The sequence below is a fragment of the Hemiscyllium ocellatum genome, chromosome 5 (genome assembly GCF_020745735.1).
Source record: "Hemiscyllium ocellatum isolate sHemOce1 chromosome 5, sHemOce1.pat.X.cur, whole genome shotgun sequence".
Taxonomy (NCBI): Eukaryota; Metazoa; Chordata; class Chondrichthyes; order Orectolobiformes; family Hemiscylliidae; genus Hemiscyllium; species Hemiscyllium ocellatum.
Window position 1 is genome coordinate 138,018,212 of NC_083405.1, and position 16,450 is coordinate 138,034,661.

The 16,450-nt window shown below is 50.8% G+C and overlaps 1 protein-coding gene across 3 annotated transcripts in view; it reads left to right on the forward strand.

The window, feature by feature from the left end:
- The first annotated feature begins 1,836 nt into the window (after window positions 1-1,836).
- The window catches only part of LOC132815894 (uncharacterized), a 102,122-nt gene continuing 87,508 nt past the window's right edge, over window positions 1,837-16,450 (forward strand). For all 3 annotated transcript variants that reach the window (XR_009644718.1, XM_060825248.1, XM_060825249.1), the window contains exons 1-4: window positions 1,837-6,960; window positions 11,406-13,187; window positions 14,173-14,338; window positions 15,799-16,024. Coding sequence is in view for 2 of the 3 variants with exons in the window: in XM_060825248.1 (XP_060681231.1) it covers window positions 2,097-6,960; window positions 11,406-13,187; window positions 14,173-14,338; window positions 15,799-16,024 (7,038 nt within the window). In the remaining variant the exon portion in view is untranslated. The remainder of the gene's footprint in view (window positions 6,961-11,405; window positions 13,188-14,172; window positions 14,339-15,798; window positions 16,025-16,450) is intronic.

The following is a 16,450-nucleotide window of genomic DNA, read 5'->3' on the forward strand; positions in this document are numbered from 1 at the left end:
CTGGGGAATCGCCAGTGGCTAGGCAGTGGGTGGATGATGACCATCTCAATAAAGATGTGAACTGTGACCGCTCTGAGACTGTGGGAGCTGAAGGGGAATCAGCCAGTGATCCAGGAGTACAACCTGTGGAGTGTGAGCTTGCTGCTAGGGTGTCTAATGTGCAGATCCCAAGCTGTTCTGGGTTGGAATCTGATCTCTCAAGCAATGAAGAGTCACAAGAAATTTCTTCTCAATGTCCACCAGTCAGTAAAGCCACCCTTGATGGTGACTCAACAACTGAGCACCTGAGCTCAAGTGACAATACATTTGTCTTTGATAAGCCGCACCTTCTGGGTACATTAGGTTTGAGGTTAGAAGCTTCAGACTCTTCATCAGGAGAAACGACAGGGCAAATGGGAAAAGGAGGACGTTTGGTTGACCCAGAACTATCAGGCACTGATTCCAAGTCAGCAGTCACAGGGAAGATGGAGGTCCCGGATGTAGATGGACTTTCTGTGGCTAGTAAGGCAGCAGAGGATAGTACGACTCAGACTGTAGGGTGGTCAGCAAAGATTTGTAACCCTGCACTGGCTGACTGTCCCCCGTCGCCCATTTCCTTATCAAACAGTGATGGTTCTGCCTACTCAGCTGGGATCGAACCTGAGACGCTATTGTTCATCAAAGCAGCCAGGAGTGTGTGCAGCATTCCAGTCAGTGCCTGTTTACCCACTGGCCATTCTACATCTGAATTAGCCAACTCTGTTAACCTGCCGAGTCTCGATCCAGGAAAGGGGAGCTGCTGTTCCATTGTGGAACTTGGGCACTCCAATCAGGCCGGGCCACAGGGTGGAGTCAGTGCGGTTGGTCAACTCTGTGAGGGAGAGTGGCCTAGCACCGAGCAGGGAGAGACAGCAGGAGATATCAGAGACTGTGTAATTCCGGGAAATACTCCAGAAATCTCCGAACCAGAGGGTGTTGTCACTTTCATGGAAGGTGTGGAAATGCAATGTGAACGTGACTTGATTGATCAGAGTGGGTTAGATGCAACTGACCAAACCTGTGAATCACGTGATGGTGGACTGAATCTTCTGGAATGTAAAGAACTTCCAAGTATTCCCATTGGATCTGTGGATGTAAATGTTGAGACAGTGGGAGGACACACTCTAAATACTGGAATGGTGAAGGAAGGGTATCTCCATGGCGATAGCTCTGGTGTTGTGGAGACTTCAGAGACCCTGGTTTCTACACTTGAAGGTAATTCCATGGAGATTGGAGATACTGTTGGATCGGATGAAGATATGGATGTTGACTCAGTGTCCAGGTCAGTGGCCAGGGATGAGATTGTGGAATCTGATCTGTCCAATACTTGCCCAGCACCCTCGGAGTTGCAGCTGATGAGTGCCCGTGTCATTGTCACTGAGGCTGGAAATTGTGGAGCTGAGGGAGAGGTGGACGAATCCCCATTGTCAGAGCGATCTCCTGTGGCACCACCTCTGGTCGATGTGGAGAGGGAGGAGGAGCTGGAAGGATCTGAGCCATTGATGCCGGTGAGAGAGCCAGCCAATCAGTTTGGATTGGAAACTGCAGAGACACTAGTGGCACGTCGGCTTGGTATAGGTGTAGCTCACGTTCCCTCTTGCACAGTGACATCTGCAAATGATGGTACTCCTAGCCCACTCATGCAGAGTGAAACCTTGAACTCCACAGCAGAGAAAGAGACCATTAATCAAAGCTACTGCAAACACTCAGCAATGAATGTGCCTTCCAGCGATGACCGAGTTTTAAGCAGCTCGGAATTCCAGGCTGAGGCAGCAAGTTCAGAGAATCTGCTGGAAGCCGCTTTGGTTACCCCAGACCGAGATAATCTAGATCCATTCCAAGATGAGAGCCACCCAGAACCTGGTGTGACAGACGAACCTCTGACGTTGTCTGAAACTGGACAGGATCAGCCCAGACTGGGCCATGTTGAAGGGGAGGGACACTTCCCCTCGGGATTTCTAACAACCGACGTGCATTCAGAATTGCTCAGTGAGTCCTGCAATCATTTCACAGACACTCTTACAACAAAGAGAGTTGGGCATTTCCCAGGTGAAGAGCGGGTGAACCTGTCTCCAGTGATGGACTCTGAAACTGACAGGCCAGGAACACACTCTCCGGTGGGGAATGGTAAATTTGAGACCACCAAATCACCAATCCGGTATTGTCCTCCTGTGAGGCCGACGGCCTTGACTTCGTGCCCAGTAGCAGAGGCGGGAGAAAGCCCAGAATCACCAGCCAGAACTGTCCCACTGCCCCCCTCGCCCATGGGTGCTGCCTGGCATGGTGGCCAAGACAGTCCTGTCACCCATGGGTGGTGTCAGGAGGGAGCCCCTATGTCTGAAAATGCTGCAGAGATCAAAGATGAATTTAGAAACTCTGGGGAAACAGCTGATGCTCCTTCTGCTGACTCCACTGAAGAATCTTCTAGAAAGAAAGTGTGTGCTTGTACTGGCAGCACTGGAGATTGTGAATCCTCTGTGTGTAACCCCTCTCTCCTGCGAGAAGCCTCTGCTCCTGCACACTTTGGTGTGACAACTCTGACTGAGCTCAGTGTGACGACGAACAACTCTGTCCTCCTTTCTGAGTCCGTGTCTGTGCAGAGGAGTGATTTGACGTCTTCTGTTCCTGTTGCCTGGCCCGTGACTCAGGAAGCTTATCCCACAGCCGACACAGGGTGTGGGAGTGATTCGGAGTTGAGTGGGGGAAATGACCAAGCAGCAGGATGGCATGATGAACCTCAGTGTTTGGGGGCGGCAGACACTGATCAGTTTGAGCAGGCCATGCCTCACACACACGATGAGGTGCCAGAGGTGGGATTGAGTGGAACTGAAGGCACTCAGAGGACCCAATTCCTGCTGGTTCATGGGGGGAAGGCGGAAACTGTGGAGGGGGTGCTTGTCCAACCCAGTTTCTCTGATTCTCAAAGGATTGAACTTGAGGATCCAGTTGAAGAGCAGAGTGAAGATGAAAGCATAGCTGAAGAGCTTATGTTGAGGCCTGACACTCCAGAGAACAGAGAACTGCAAAGTCACAGCCCATTGGTGAAGGAATTGAACTTGAATGGGAGAGAATTACCTCTGAGCCTGGGTTTGTGTCGTGGGGCAGAGCAGGAAGAGTCCACCATGACGGGTGTGTTGGGCGATGGTGCAAGCTGCTGTTCGATGGAAGAAACTCAGCTGACTGGCCGAGAAGGTGCTGAGGGGGCGGAAGATGAGATTTGTAGTGGCGAGCATGCAGTGCAGCCTGAACTAACTCCTGGGCGTGCGCAGGTCCGTGTTTGCCAGGAGGAGGGGCTCGTTTGGATCACAGCGGCCCCCCGTATACAGCCCCAGCTTTTCACCGCAGCCGTGCTCCCCAGACCGGGTGGTCGTGAGACTGGAGGAGTCAGTCAGAAGCAACTCAAAACTGGAGAGCAGTCAACTCCTGCATCCTCTGAGAAGGACGTTCTTGTGGAGGAGAAGTCCGGAGAGATAGAGAGGTCCCGAATCTTGGAGGAACCTGCTGGATTGTTGGAACTCTGTGTCGGAGTTTGCCGGGCTCGGGAGCAGGCAGGATCCCCTACTGCGCCACCCAGCACTGATACAAGACAGCAGTGTGTTCAATATGACCTGGAAATGGACAGCTCCAAACGTGAAAATCCCAAGGCTGAGAGCGAGACTGGTTTGTTGGACAAGGTCTCGGGGGAAGGATCTATCCCAGTCTCTCAGTTCCCTGAGACGCTGGATTCATACAGGCTAGAGGGACGGGCAGAGTCCAGTGAGCAAAGTGCTTCAGGCCACGTCACACCATGTGAGCCAGTGGAAAGGAATGACTTGAGCGAACAAACTGCAAGTGAAGAAGAGGAGGCCTCCAACCCAGCACAGCTGACCTGTATACAGCTGCCGGGTACCTTATCAGACAGTGCACTCCCTACTGTGGAGAATGAGGAGGAGCTGAACATCATCATGGGCAAAGCAAATCTCGATGTTTCTCCTCCTTCACCAGACTGTACAGATGTGAGGGAGGTGAACTTGAGTCTCCCCACCTCCATCAGGAATAAAGGTGACCCAGTACAAACCTCACGAACAGTCACTCCCTGTACAAGTGTACCTGAAGACGAGAGGCTCTCAGAGGAGACCTGCCCTCCAACTGGTTTCTCTGAAGAGTCGATTGTCTTCGGTGAAGGAGGAGCTGAAGATCTTGAGCTCGACGACGAACAGTTGGCGAGAAAGCACCACTCCCATTTGCCCCCTGATCACCGTAAGCAGCGGTTCATCTTCTCCAAGGACGCTGAAGATCAGTCTGCAGGAGAAGGGATGCCCAGGAGAGGGGATTCCCAGACTGTGCAGGGGACCCTGGATGAACTGGGGCTGTGTACACAGAGGGAGATGGTTCCCCAAACTTCGAGCACTCTGCAGAATGGAGTTGTGCCGACACACTCGGACTATGCCACAAATGTCTCCGGATGCAAAGATTCGAGAACCCGCTCCCAGCAGGGAACTGAAGTACAAAAGCCGAGTGACGGCATATTGAAAAAATACTGCCCAGAAAACAGAGGTGTTGAGCAGGAAACTGAGACGGTGGCGCTTGGTGAACGTGGGCAATTCCAGCAGGAGGAGAACGTGGCACAACCCAGCCTCCTCGGTGAAGAGCATGGTGCTGTGATGCCGCAGACATTGGACCGGATACCATTTGGTGAGACACCGATACAGTTGCCGGTGAGCCCGAATCTTGAGGCTGAATCTGTGCCTATTGAATGGCAAGACATGAGACTAGATGGAACGGGCAAGTGTCAGGTCATTGTGGAGAGCACTGATTTAGCCGAGACAGGAGCAGCTGACATCAGTCGTACAGATGGGGTGGTCAAAGTTGGCTCAACAATTGTCTCTTCAGAACCCAAGTATCTGAATCTACAACCTTCAGAGTCTCAGTTGAAGAGGGAGGATATTACAAGCAAGAGCCTAAACAGCCAAATGAACCTAAATTCCCGACCATCAAAGAGACTTTGTGAAGGAGAAGAGGCGTTGGGTTCAAAGTCTACTGCCTCCTCTCCCAGTAAAAGAGTGTGCTTGCCTCAGCAAGCTGGAACAGAGGGGCTTGCATCAGCAGAGGGCCAGAATGTCACTTTGCTGTCCCTCTCGGCCGAGCAGAGGCAGCATCAGGCCTGGTACATAGGCAGACTGGTCCAGCAGTTTGTCACGGAATACAGAGCCTCTCAGGAGTGTCGTGCTACTGGGGAAGTGAGAGCAGTGAGCAGGCAGGACGAGGTCAGGCGAATTGTTAGAGAGTTCTTCAAAACTCAAGTGGCTAAGCCCAAAGAGCCCCTTGTTGACCTGCCACAGCAGAATGTGGAGATGGGTGACTCCGATCAGTGTCACCACTCCGAGAATTCCGAACCCCGACAGGAGCCGAGAGAAACCAGCGATGACAAGAGCCCTGGCTTCATGGGTAGCAGTTCTGACTGTGGGCCTGGCACTAATGGCTCTGGTTCGTCCACCTCAACTGAGCCCTCGCCTTTGCTGTCTCCTCCATCCAGCAAGCTGGTGAATTGGCATGTTGGAGCGTGGGGTGATTCAGAAAGCTCTCTGGAGAAGGCTGGTAAACTTGCCAGAAAAACTGGGACAGTCCAGGAAACCGCAGAGGGTGACACCTTCCATGTCATGTCTCCAGACCCCAGCAACTGTGTTCCAGGAGATACTGACCCGACGCAGGAGGTCACTGTGGCTGAGGGCTCTCATCCTTCCCTTTCCCTTACTGAGGAATCGGGGACCAATGTGGAGGCATTCGATGCTTCCAGGGCAAGCTGGAGCTCACTTGCGCACCGTTCTCCCAACGCAGATTCCCAAGAGGGGTTGGAGAATGGGGGACTGGGAACTTGGGAAAGCCAGGCAACACCAGCTGGTGGTGATGGGACAGCAGTCACGGCTAGCAACAAGATGGGGAGCTCGCAGTTGGAGATCCTGAGAGCTGCCACTGGATCCCTCAGCTGTGCTGTCCTGGAATGTGATGGAGAGGCAGAGACAGACTCAGGGTCTGCTGATCAGGGTGTTGCTGATGTGACAGGAGGTTGCTGTAGTCACAGCTCCAGCACAGATAAGTCATCTCCTCCTCCGCCTGCTCTCCCTACAAGTCCTGAAGCTAACGGTCCTGGGCAACCTGGTGAAATGAGATGTTTAAGCCTAGCAGAACCATCGTCTCCTGGTGACAGTTCAAATTGCAGCCAAGATGTGATTGAAAGTTGCAACCCAATGGAATTGCCCCCTTCCAGCCACAATAACCCAGGCCATAGCTACAATGTGGGAGAGAGGCGCGTGAATGTTGATGGTGTTGAATCAGATCATCCTCCTCCTCCTCCACCTCCTCTGAGTATTTCTGAAGTCTGGAGTATCCAGTCCTGTAGCTCAGGCAAGGGACATTTTCCTGCACTGGATCCTGCTCCTAGCCACTTTACTGAACTCCTGCTAAACGCCAAAGGTGGCTGCACTTCTAAGCCAGAGGATGAGTGTCCCACTGGTCTGTCAGGCCCTCCTGAGGGGGAAGCCTCCTCAGCAGCACAGGTATCTGGCCTTGGATCTGACATGCTGTCTTCAAAGGGGCAGCAGTGGGAGGCTGAGGCCTTCTGCCTGGGCTTCACCTTTGACCGGTCACCCAGATTGGAGACAGAGCCATCCAGGAGGGTGGTAGCCCAGAATATCGATATGAGGGATGCAGACCAGAGTAGCAGCTCTCTTGTGTGGAGGGGAGACCTGCACGGAGAAGGAGACATCACCAGCCCCACCAGCATTCAGGAAGCTGGAGGTGAATTGGGCACCAAACCACATCTAGAATTACTAGAAGATCCAGTCACCAGCCAAAATGACATTGGAATCAGGAGACTGAGGGCCGATTTCCTGGGATCCAGTAAAGAGGAGACTGGAACAGACAGAAAGATAACATCTCTAGCCACCAACCAAATAAGTTCAGGTGAGCATATTTGAAATCAACCAAACGATAAGATTTGGGAAGGGATATCCTTGAGTTTAGAAGACTGAGAGGGGATCTGATTGAGACATATAAGATTATGAAAGGATTGGACACTCTGGCAGCAGGAAACATGTTTCCGCTGATGGGTGATTGCCGAACCAGAGGACACAGCTTAAAAATACGGGGTAGACCATTTAGGACAGAGATGAGGAGAAACTTCTTCACCCAGAGAGTGGTGGCTGTGTGGAATGCTCTGCCCCAGAGGTCAGTGGAGGCCTAGTCTCTGGATTCATTTAAGAAAGAGTTGGATAGAGCTCTCGAGGATAGTGGAATCAAGGGTTATGGAGATAAGGCAGGAAGAGGATACTAATTAGGAATGATCAGCCATGATCATATTGAATGGTGGTGCAGGCTCGAAGGGCTGAATGGCCTACTCCTGCACCTATTGTCTATCAGAGGCAGGACTTATTTGTTAGAGGCAGTGCCAGTGAACTGGCAGGCAGCTAACGGAATTGAAGGCAGACTCTAGACCAATCAGCTTAACATTAGTGATAGGGCAAGGAATGGAAACCCAACTAAAGATAAGAAGCAAAGTACATCTAGAAAAGGCAAGATCTTGGTTGAACAACCCTGCTCAGGTGTTTGAGGAGGTGACTCAGGTGGAGTAGACAATCTTCAAAAGGTCTTCAGTAAGACCATGAGAAGTGAGAACAGAAATTGGTTATTCAGCTCATTGAATCTGACCTGCCATTCAATGAAATCCTGGCTGATCTGATAATCCTCAACTTCACTTTCTGACCTGTTCCCCAGAACCTCTGATTCCCTTAATAAATAAATCAGTTGATAAAGTCTAATCCTCAACTAATAAATAATAATGAGAGGCACTGGCCAAGTGGTATGATTTCTGGATTATTAAACCAGAAACTCAGCTAATGTTCAGGGGACACTAGTCCAAACCTGCCATGCCCAATAGTGAAATTTGAATTCAATAAGAGAGAATCTGGAATTAAGGATCTAATGGTGACCAGGAAACCATTGTCAATTGTTGGAAAAATCCATCAGGTTCACTAGTGTCCTTTAGGAAAAGAGATCTGTCATCCTTACCTGGTCTGGCCTCTGTGATTTAGCCCCACAGTAATGTGGTTGACTCTAGGCAATTAGGGATGGGCAATAAATGCTGGCCTGGCCAGAGACACGCACATGCAGTGAGTGAGTAAAGAGAAAAAAAAACAATGGAGTATGTGATGTTGGGGGCCAGAGCAGAATGTGTCAGCAGCCACTTTCAAGATGGGAATCAGTGAGTGGGATGGTCCCATTAAATCCAACTGGACAAATCTGATCGCAGAATGAAATCTGGCTCTGATCGACACTTTTTCTTCAGTAACAAGTAGCCATGCAGTTGTACAGCATGGAAACAGACCCTTCCATCCAACTCATCCATGCCGACCAGGTATCCTTAATTAATCTAGTGCCTGCCAGCTTTTGGTCCATATCCCTCTAAACCCTTCCTATTCATATATATTCCAGCTGTCTTTTACATGATGTAGTTGTACCAGCCTCCACCACTTCCTCTGGCAGCTCATTCCATACACGTACCACTCAAGGCTGCAGATTTTCTTCGATAGAGACAAGAACATTGCAGATGCTTGAATCCAAAGTAGACAGGCAAGAGGCTGGAAGAACACAGCAAGCCAGACAACATCAGGAGGTGGAGAAGTCAACATTTTAGGTGTAACCCTTCTTCAGGACAGATTTTAGAGTCATAGAGATGTACAGCACAGAAACAGACGCTTCGGTCCAACTCATCCATGCTGACCAGATATCCCAACCCAACCTAGTCCCACCTACTAGCACCTGACCCACATCCCTCCAAACCCTTTTTATTCCAGATGCCCATATACGCACCACCCTCTGTGTGAAAAAGTTGCCTCTTAGGTCTCTTTTATAACTTTGCCCACTCACCCTAAACTTAGGCCTTCTAGTTCTGGACTCCTCCAACCACACAAAGAGACTTTGTCTGTCTATCCTATCCATGCCCCTCATGATTTTATAAACCTCTATAAGGTCACCCCCTCAGCCTCTGACGCTCCAGGGAAAACAGCCCCAGCCTATTCAGCCTCTCCCTATAGCTCAAATCCTCCAACCCTGGCAACATCCTTTTAAATCTTTTCTGAATCCTTTCAAGTTTCACAACATCCTTCCAACAGGAAGGAGACCAGAATTGCATGCAATATTCCAACAGTGGCCTAACCAATGTCCTGTATTCAATATTCTGACCAAACCAGGAAAGCATACCATACGCCTTTTTCACTATCCTATCTACCTGTGACTCCACTTTCAAGGAGCTATGAACCTGCCCTCCAAGATCTCTTTGTTCAGTAACACTATCAAGGACCTTACCATGATCTGTAGAAGTCCTGCTAAGATTTGCTTTCCCAAAATGCAGCACCTCTCATTTATCTGCCAGTTCTCAGCCTGTTGGCCCATCTAATCAAGATCCTGTTGTAATCTGATGTAACCTTCTTCCCTGTCCACTACATCTCCAATTTTGGTGTCATCTGCAAATTTACTAACTATACCACTTATGCTCGCATTCAAATTATTGATGTAAATAATGAAAAGTAGAGGACCCAGCATCGATCCTTGTGGCACTTCACTGGTCACAGGCCTACAATCTGAAAAACAACTCTCCACCACCACCCTCTGTCTTCTACCTTTGAGCCAGTTCTGTATCCAAATGGCTAGTTCTCCCTGTATTCCATAAGATCTAACCTTGCTAACCAGTCTCCCATGGGGAACCTTGTCAAATGCTGTTTTAAAGTCCTTATAGATCACGTCCATCACTCTGCCCTCATCAGTCCTCTTGGTTACTTCTTAAAAAAACTCAATCAAGTTTGTGAGACATGATTTCCCATGCACAAAGCCATGTTGGCTATCCCTAATCAGTTCTTGCCTTTCCAAATACATGTACATCCTGTCCCTCAGGATTCCCTCCAACAACTTGCCCACCACTGAGGTCAGGCTCATTGGTCTATAGTTCCCTGGCTTGTCTTTACTGCCCTTCTTAAACAGTGGCACCACGTTAGCCGATCTCCAGTCTTCCTGCACCTCACCTGTGACTATTGATGATACAAATATCTTAGCAAGAGGCCCAGCAATCACTTCCCTAGCTTCCCACAGAGCTCTAGGGTACACCTGTTGAGGGACTGGGGATTTATTCACTTTTATGTGTTTCAAGATGTCCAGCAGTTCCTCCTGTGAAATATGGACATTTTTCAAGATGTCACCATCTATTTCTCTAACTTTCTTCAACATTGAAACAGGAAAAAATAACATTAAGCAAATGTACAACACAGTTTGAATGATCTTAAACTAAATTCTTATCTATTCCACAACAGTGTCACTTAACTGTTTCAAATCCAGGGAAATACATTTCTAATCTTTGGGTGCAGCTTAACTGCTTCTCACCTGTTCTTGTGAACTGCAGCGTCTTCTATGAATACTATCAGAATTGAAAGCTTTTCTCTCCTTTATTAAAACGCCAATTTCTGACTCGGCACTCCTGGTCTCAAAATTTCATAAATTAATTTTTTATACTGACATCTCTGGGCATTTCCTGAGCTGCCCTAATATCAAGCATTGACTCCCTCCATCCCAACGCTCAGTAGCAGCAGTGTGTACTATCCACAAGATGCACTGGAAACGTTCACCAAAGATCCTTAGCGCCTTCCAAACCCCTGATCACGTCCATCCAGAAGGACAGGAGTAGCAGGTACAGGGGAACACTTCTGCAAACTCCCATCCAAGCCACTGCTCATCCTGACTTGGAGATATGTTGCAGTTCCTTTAGAGTTGCAGGATCAAAATCCTAGAATTTCTTGACTGATGGATTTAAGTGTAAACCCTATAGCCAGGCAATGAATGCTGCCCCAGCCAGTGATGTTTATATCGAGGTGTCATTGATCATTTCAAAGTTTAGGGTAGAGGAGCAAAAGAAACTCTGGGTAGAATTAGAACAAGGTTAGAAAAACCATCAAGAAACAAATCATGCATTAGTTTTTCCTTTTGTAGTAGAGTAAAATTGCGAAGTAAGAAACTTCTTCACCACCCATGTGGCCTGTCAGGGTAGACCACATTTAGAAGATTACAGACAGTTAGATTGCCATATTATGAGATCAGTTTAGCTGAGGAAAGATGATTGATAGCTCAAGAGGTCAGAGGGAGTGCCGCACTGTCGGAGGTTGAGCGCTGAGGGAGCGCCGCACTGTCAGAGGGTCGGCACTGTAATATCTGTTTCAAAAATGATGGACGAAATAGGCTCTTTTGATGTCCAGGCCTACGTATAAGTCAATGATAAAGCAGAGTGGCCTGGCCTGCCCTGTGGTACAGTCTGAAATTGTTGGAATAATATTGAATAGTTGCGTTCTCTTGTTTTCCCAATGCAGTTGGTTGTGTTGAGGGCAGCACAGAGGAGGGAGGATCTGCTCTGTGTGTGGACCATGATGTGGAACCCATGCTTGATTTGTTACCGGCACCTACAGAAAGGGCAGTTTCCTCTCGGCATGATGCAGCTGATGAGAGAGATTTTCAGGAATTTGGTGAGGAGACCAGTGTCTGTGGCTGCTCAGTTGTGTCCAAGCGGCTGAGGGAGAGGAGTCCTCCCCAAGGAGTGCCCTTGGTTAATCGTCTTTCACTGCCGGCAAAGAAGAGGATCAGAGCATCAAGTGATGAGGCAGATGACACCGCTGACCCCGGCCTCTCTTGGACTCCCTCTCCCCCTCTGCCCTGCTTCTCCCGGACTCCCTCTCCCCCTCAGCCCGGCCTCTCCCGGACTTCCTCTCCCCCTCGGCTCGGCTTCTCCCGGACTCCCTCTCCCCCTCAGCCCGGCCTCTCCCGGTCTCCCCCTCGGCCAGGCCTCTCCTGGACTCCCTCTCCCCCTCGGCCCGGCTTCTCCCGGACTCCCACTCCCCCTCGGCCCGGCCTCTCCCGGTCTCCCCCTCGGCCCGGCCTCTCCCGGTCTCCCCCTCGGCCCAGCCTCTCCCGGACTCCCTCTCCCTCTCGGCCCGGCCTCTCCCAGTCACCCTCTCGGCCCGGCCTCTCCCAGTCTCCCTCTCGGCCCGGCCTCTCCCAGTCTCCCTCTCGGCCCGGCCTCTCCCAGTCTCCCTCTCGGCCCGGCCTCTCCCAGTCTCCCCCTCGGCCCGGCCTCTCCCAGTCTCCCTCTCGGCCCGGCCTCTCCCAGTCTCCCTCTCGGCCCGGCCTCTCCCAGTCTCCCTCTCGGCCCGGCCTCTCCCAGTCTCCCAGTGCCAATGATGAGAGAGCTGTGATCAGCTCTGTGATTGTGATCAGCGACACAGAGGACGAGCCCTTGCTCTATCCCATCAAGGAGGAGAGTGAGAGTGATGAAGAGGCTCCGGGTCACTCTGGTGGCCGTGGGGCAGGAGGTGTGACTGCGGCAGCATCCGGCTTCCTGTTCTCCAGGTCTGCAGGAGGCAGCACATACCCCCAGAGAGGAGCAGGCATTGAGGATCCTGGTGGAGCATCGTGCTACAGAGGAGCCCCAAGACCCAGCCTGCCTGAGAGCTGTCCTGTGCCTGTTGCCCTGTCATTATCCTCTGTCCTTGTGCCATCCTCTCCTGCTGTCCACACCAGGTCACTCACTGAGCCCTGTCTGGACCATGATTCACGTTGCCTGCAGGAATCCAAACACTCTGGGAGCATAGGAATGGAATGTCACGTCCTTTCACATTGTGAGGAGCATAGCGCTGGGTTTCCCAGACAGCAGAATTCTAGATCACCCCCCATTGCGATGCTGCACTCCTCAAGACAGAGATCAATTCCTCCTCCTTTAACTAAACCACAGATTGACCCCTTGAAGCCCCAGGATCAGGCAAATCCTCCTGATGCCCAGAACATCAGTCTACCCGTTCAACTCCCCCTTCCATACAGCCTTGACGATGATATATTCCCACCTCCTGAGCTAGACTACCTCCCAGACTCACCAGAGTGCTCTGACCATGAGGAGTCCTGGGACAGTTCCACCAAAGTCCGGAAGCCATCAGCCTACACTTTGGGCTCTGACTTTGTGCATCATGGCGACAGGCGAATCTCAGACTTGGGCCCACAAGAAGGGACCTGCCTAACTCCTGAGTGCTCTTCAGATGGAAATTGTGTGGGTTCGGTATTTCTGGAAGACCAGGATGAACAAATCAGAGCCAGTGATCCATCAGGTAAGGTCGATTAGTTCCAAAAGTCTTTAAAAAAATTTATGAATTACTTTGCTGGGTCACAAAGCAATCTTAACGGAGCAGAAATTCATTAACTGTCCGTACAGATTTGTTCATTCGAAAGTTAGGCCTCAAAAACTGTTATAAAAGAAATCACCATGGCTACAAAGATGCTTACCAGTTAATAATTAGCTTCAGACACAGAAAATCCACAAAGTTAAAAATCACAACACCAGGTTATAATCCAACAGGTTTAATTGGAAGCACGAGCTTTCGGAGCGCCGCTCCTCCAGCAGGTGGACTATAACCTAGTGGTGTGTGATTTTAACTTTGTACACCCCAGACCATCACCGGCATCTCCATATCGAGAAAATCCACAGTTAGTGAACCAAAAACAGGCATCTTAACTAGCAATAAATGCTGTTAAACACTTACATGGCTGTGTGTATAAACCTCTCTGTTTGTACCACACCAGAAAAGGATTGCAGTTTTCCTTCCCTTAAGGACGTGTGTGAACTGGGTTCTTACAGTCAACAACAAGGTCAGTATTCAACTAGTTTTCAATTTCAGCCTTGTATTGATTTCAAACTTGCCCATCTACCATGGGGTTTGAACCCATGTTCCCATGGTGTCTCAATATGCACGATCTTCTTGGAGATTATTTCCACTTTGAGTCTGTGATGTTCATGAAAGCCATGGCGTGGAGGTGCCGGTGTTGGACTGGGCTGGACGAAGTCCAAAGTCACAATTCTTCCTGTGAAGTGAAGGACCTGGTGAAGGGGCAGCACTCTGAAAGCTTGTGATTGCAAATAAACCTGTTTGGCTATAACCTCGTGCACCTCAGCTTCATGCCCACAGTGTGAGCTTGACTTCAGGGTTATCAGTCTTGAGACATTCCCCACCCATTTATCCAAGTTATTGATAAGTGTTGTTAAAAGCTGAGGTTCCAGAACCTTCAATGTGTTATTTTGTTTTCCCAATGCAACAGAAGCTGCTGCTTTCCGTCCCTCACCCAGAGGCCTCCTCGAGAGCTCCTGGGCAACATCGGATCAAGATGTTATTTCCCAACTGAGGGAGTGTGAGCTGTTGCTTCAGTCTGTCTCCCAGACCCTGAAGGTAGACGGGATCGAGGAAGCGCATGCCAAGGAATGGAAGTGAGTATCAGATACACACGTTTACTGGTTCTCCGTACACTGCTGTACTGTCTTTCACACACTCTGGATCCACCAAAGCACTTCGGAGTTGGTGGTTTTTTTTTAAAAGCAGGTTTGTTGGGAAGTCCAGAAAAGCAGTTGGAAAAACAGCAAGGTCCTTCTCTGCAATGAGAATGATTATGATCGAGCAATAATTGTCAGTTTGACAAAGATTGTCTGAGAGACATCCTCAACTCTTGAAACAGGATTTTCTACCCTCAGCTGCTTTAATGTCTAATGTAACACAGGGCACCAGCAACAGTGCAGCACTTCCCTTTTCACTAAATTAGAATGCTTTAATCAGGGGCTTCAGCCCTGCATGACAACTTGACCTACTGTGGGTGTAACTCGCCCATTTAACTGTTGCTCACTGGTCAGCTGTTCAATCATTGGCTCAAGATCTCTGATCAAACAGTCGGTCCTGAGCAAGCCTTGCACTGTCGGAGGGTCATTGCTGAGGGAGGGCCGCACTGTCGGAGGGTCAATGCTGAGGGAGGGCCGCACTGTCGGAGGGTCAGTGCTGAGGGAGGGCCGCACTGTCGGAGGGTCAGTGCTGAGGGAGGGCCGCACTGTCGGAGGGTCAGTGCTGAGGGAGGGCCGCACTGTCGGAGGGTCAGTGCTGAGGGAGGGCCGCACTGTCGGAGGGTCAGTGCTGAGGGAGGGCCGCACTGTCGGAGGGTCAGTGCTGAGGGAGGGCCGCACTGTCGGAGGGTCAGTGCTGAGGGAGGGCCGCACTGTCGGAGGGTCAGTGCTGAGGGAGGGCCGCACTGTCGGAGGGTCAGTGCTGAGGGAGGGCCGCACTGTCGGAGGGTCAGTGCTGAGGGAGGGCCGCACTGTCGGAGGGTCAGTGCTGAGGGAGGGCCGCACTGTCGGAGGGTCAGTGCTGAGGGAGGGCCGCACTGTCGGAGGGTCAGTGCTGAGGGAGGGCCGCACTGTCGGAGGGTCAGTGCTGAGGGAGGGCCGCACTGTCGGAGGGTCAGTGCTGAGGGAGGGCCGCACTGTCGGAGGGTCAGTGCTGAGGGAGGGCCGCACTGTCGGAGGGTCAGTGCTGAGGGAGGGCCGCACTGTCGGAGGGTCAGTGCTGAGGGAGGGCCGCACTGTCGGAGGGTCAGTGCTGAGGGAGGGCCGCACTGTCGGAGGGTCAGTGCTGAGGGAGGGCCGCACTGTCGGAGGGTCAGTGTTGAGGGAGTGGGCACTGTCGGAGGGTCAGTGCTGAGGGAGGGCCGCACTGTCGGAAGGTCAGTGCTGAGGAAGCATGCGGTTTTCTTCAATGGAACAGGGAGCATCTCTCATCTAAACATGCTTCGCCAATAAGAAACATGTTCCAGTGAAGGGCACGATATAAATTTGTTCACCAAATTAATTATCCACCAAACTGAAATGACTCCCTCCTCTGTCTTCCTTTCTTTCCTGGTCTCCAGGAAGCAGATTGAGGAGATGCAGGGACAGTCGGTCCCTCCTCAGACCTACATTGCGGTGATTGGAGACACAGGCTCAGGGAAGAGCAGTCTACTAAATGCCCTGTTGGATGAGGAGGCTGTCCTCCCCACGTCCGCCATGAGAGCCTGCACAGCAGTGGCTGTTGAGGTCTCCCACAACGCCCAGAATGACCATTACTGCGCTGAGGTGGAGTTCTTCACTGAGGAGGTGAGTGGAGCTGGTTTCCCACGGAATCTCCGAATTGTTTTAGCGCAGAGGGAGGCCTGTGTCGACGACTCAAATTAGCATTGTTATCGAGTGCCAATCTCCTGCCAGTTCCCCACACGATTTCTATCCAATTCATCATCCTCGAATCCATCCACCCAGTTTCCAGGCTGTGCATTCCACATCCGAACTACTGGCTGTGTGAAAGAGGGCTGTCTCACATCACCCTTGCTTCGTTTGCATCTCACTTTAAATCTATTCGCTCTTGTTCTTTTCATTTTATTCTCCTTTGGAGAGAAGGTTGCTGCAAGGAGGAGTTGAAAAGTGTGGAAAAGCACAGCAGGTCAGGCAGCACCCGAGGGGCAGGAGAGTCGACCCTCTGGGCACAAGCCTGCTTCTCGGATGCTGCCTGATCTTCCCGCACCACAC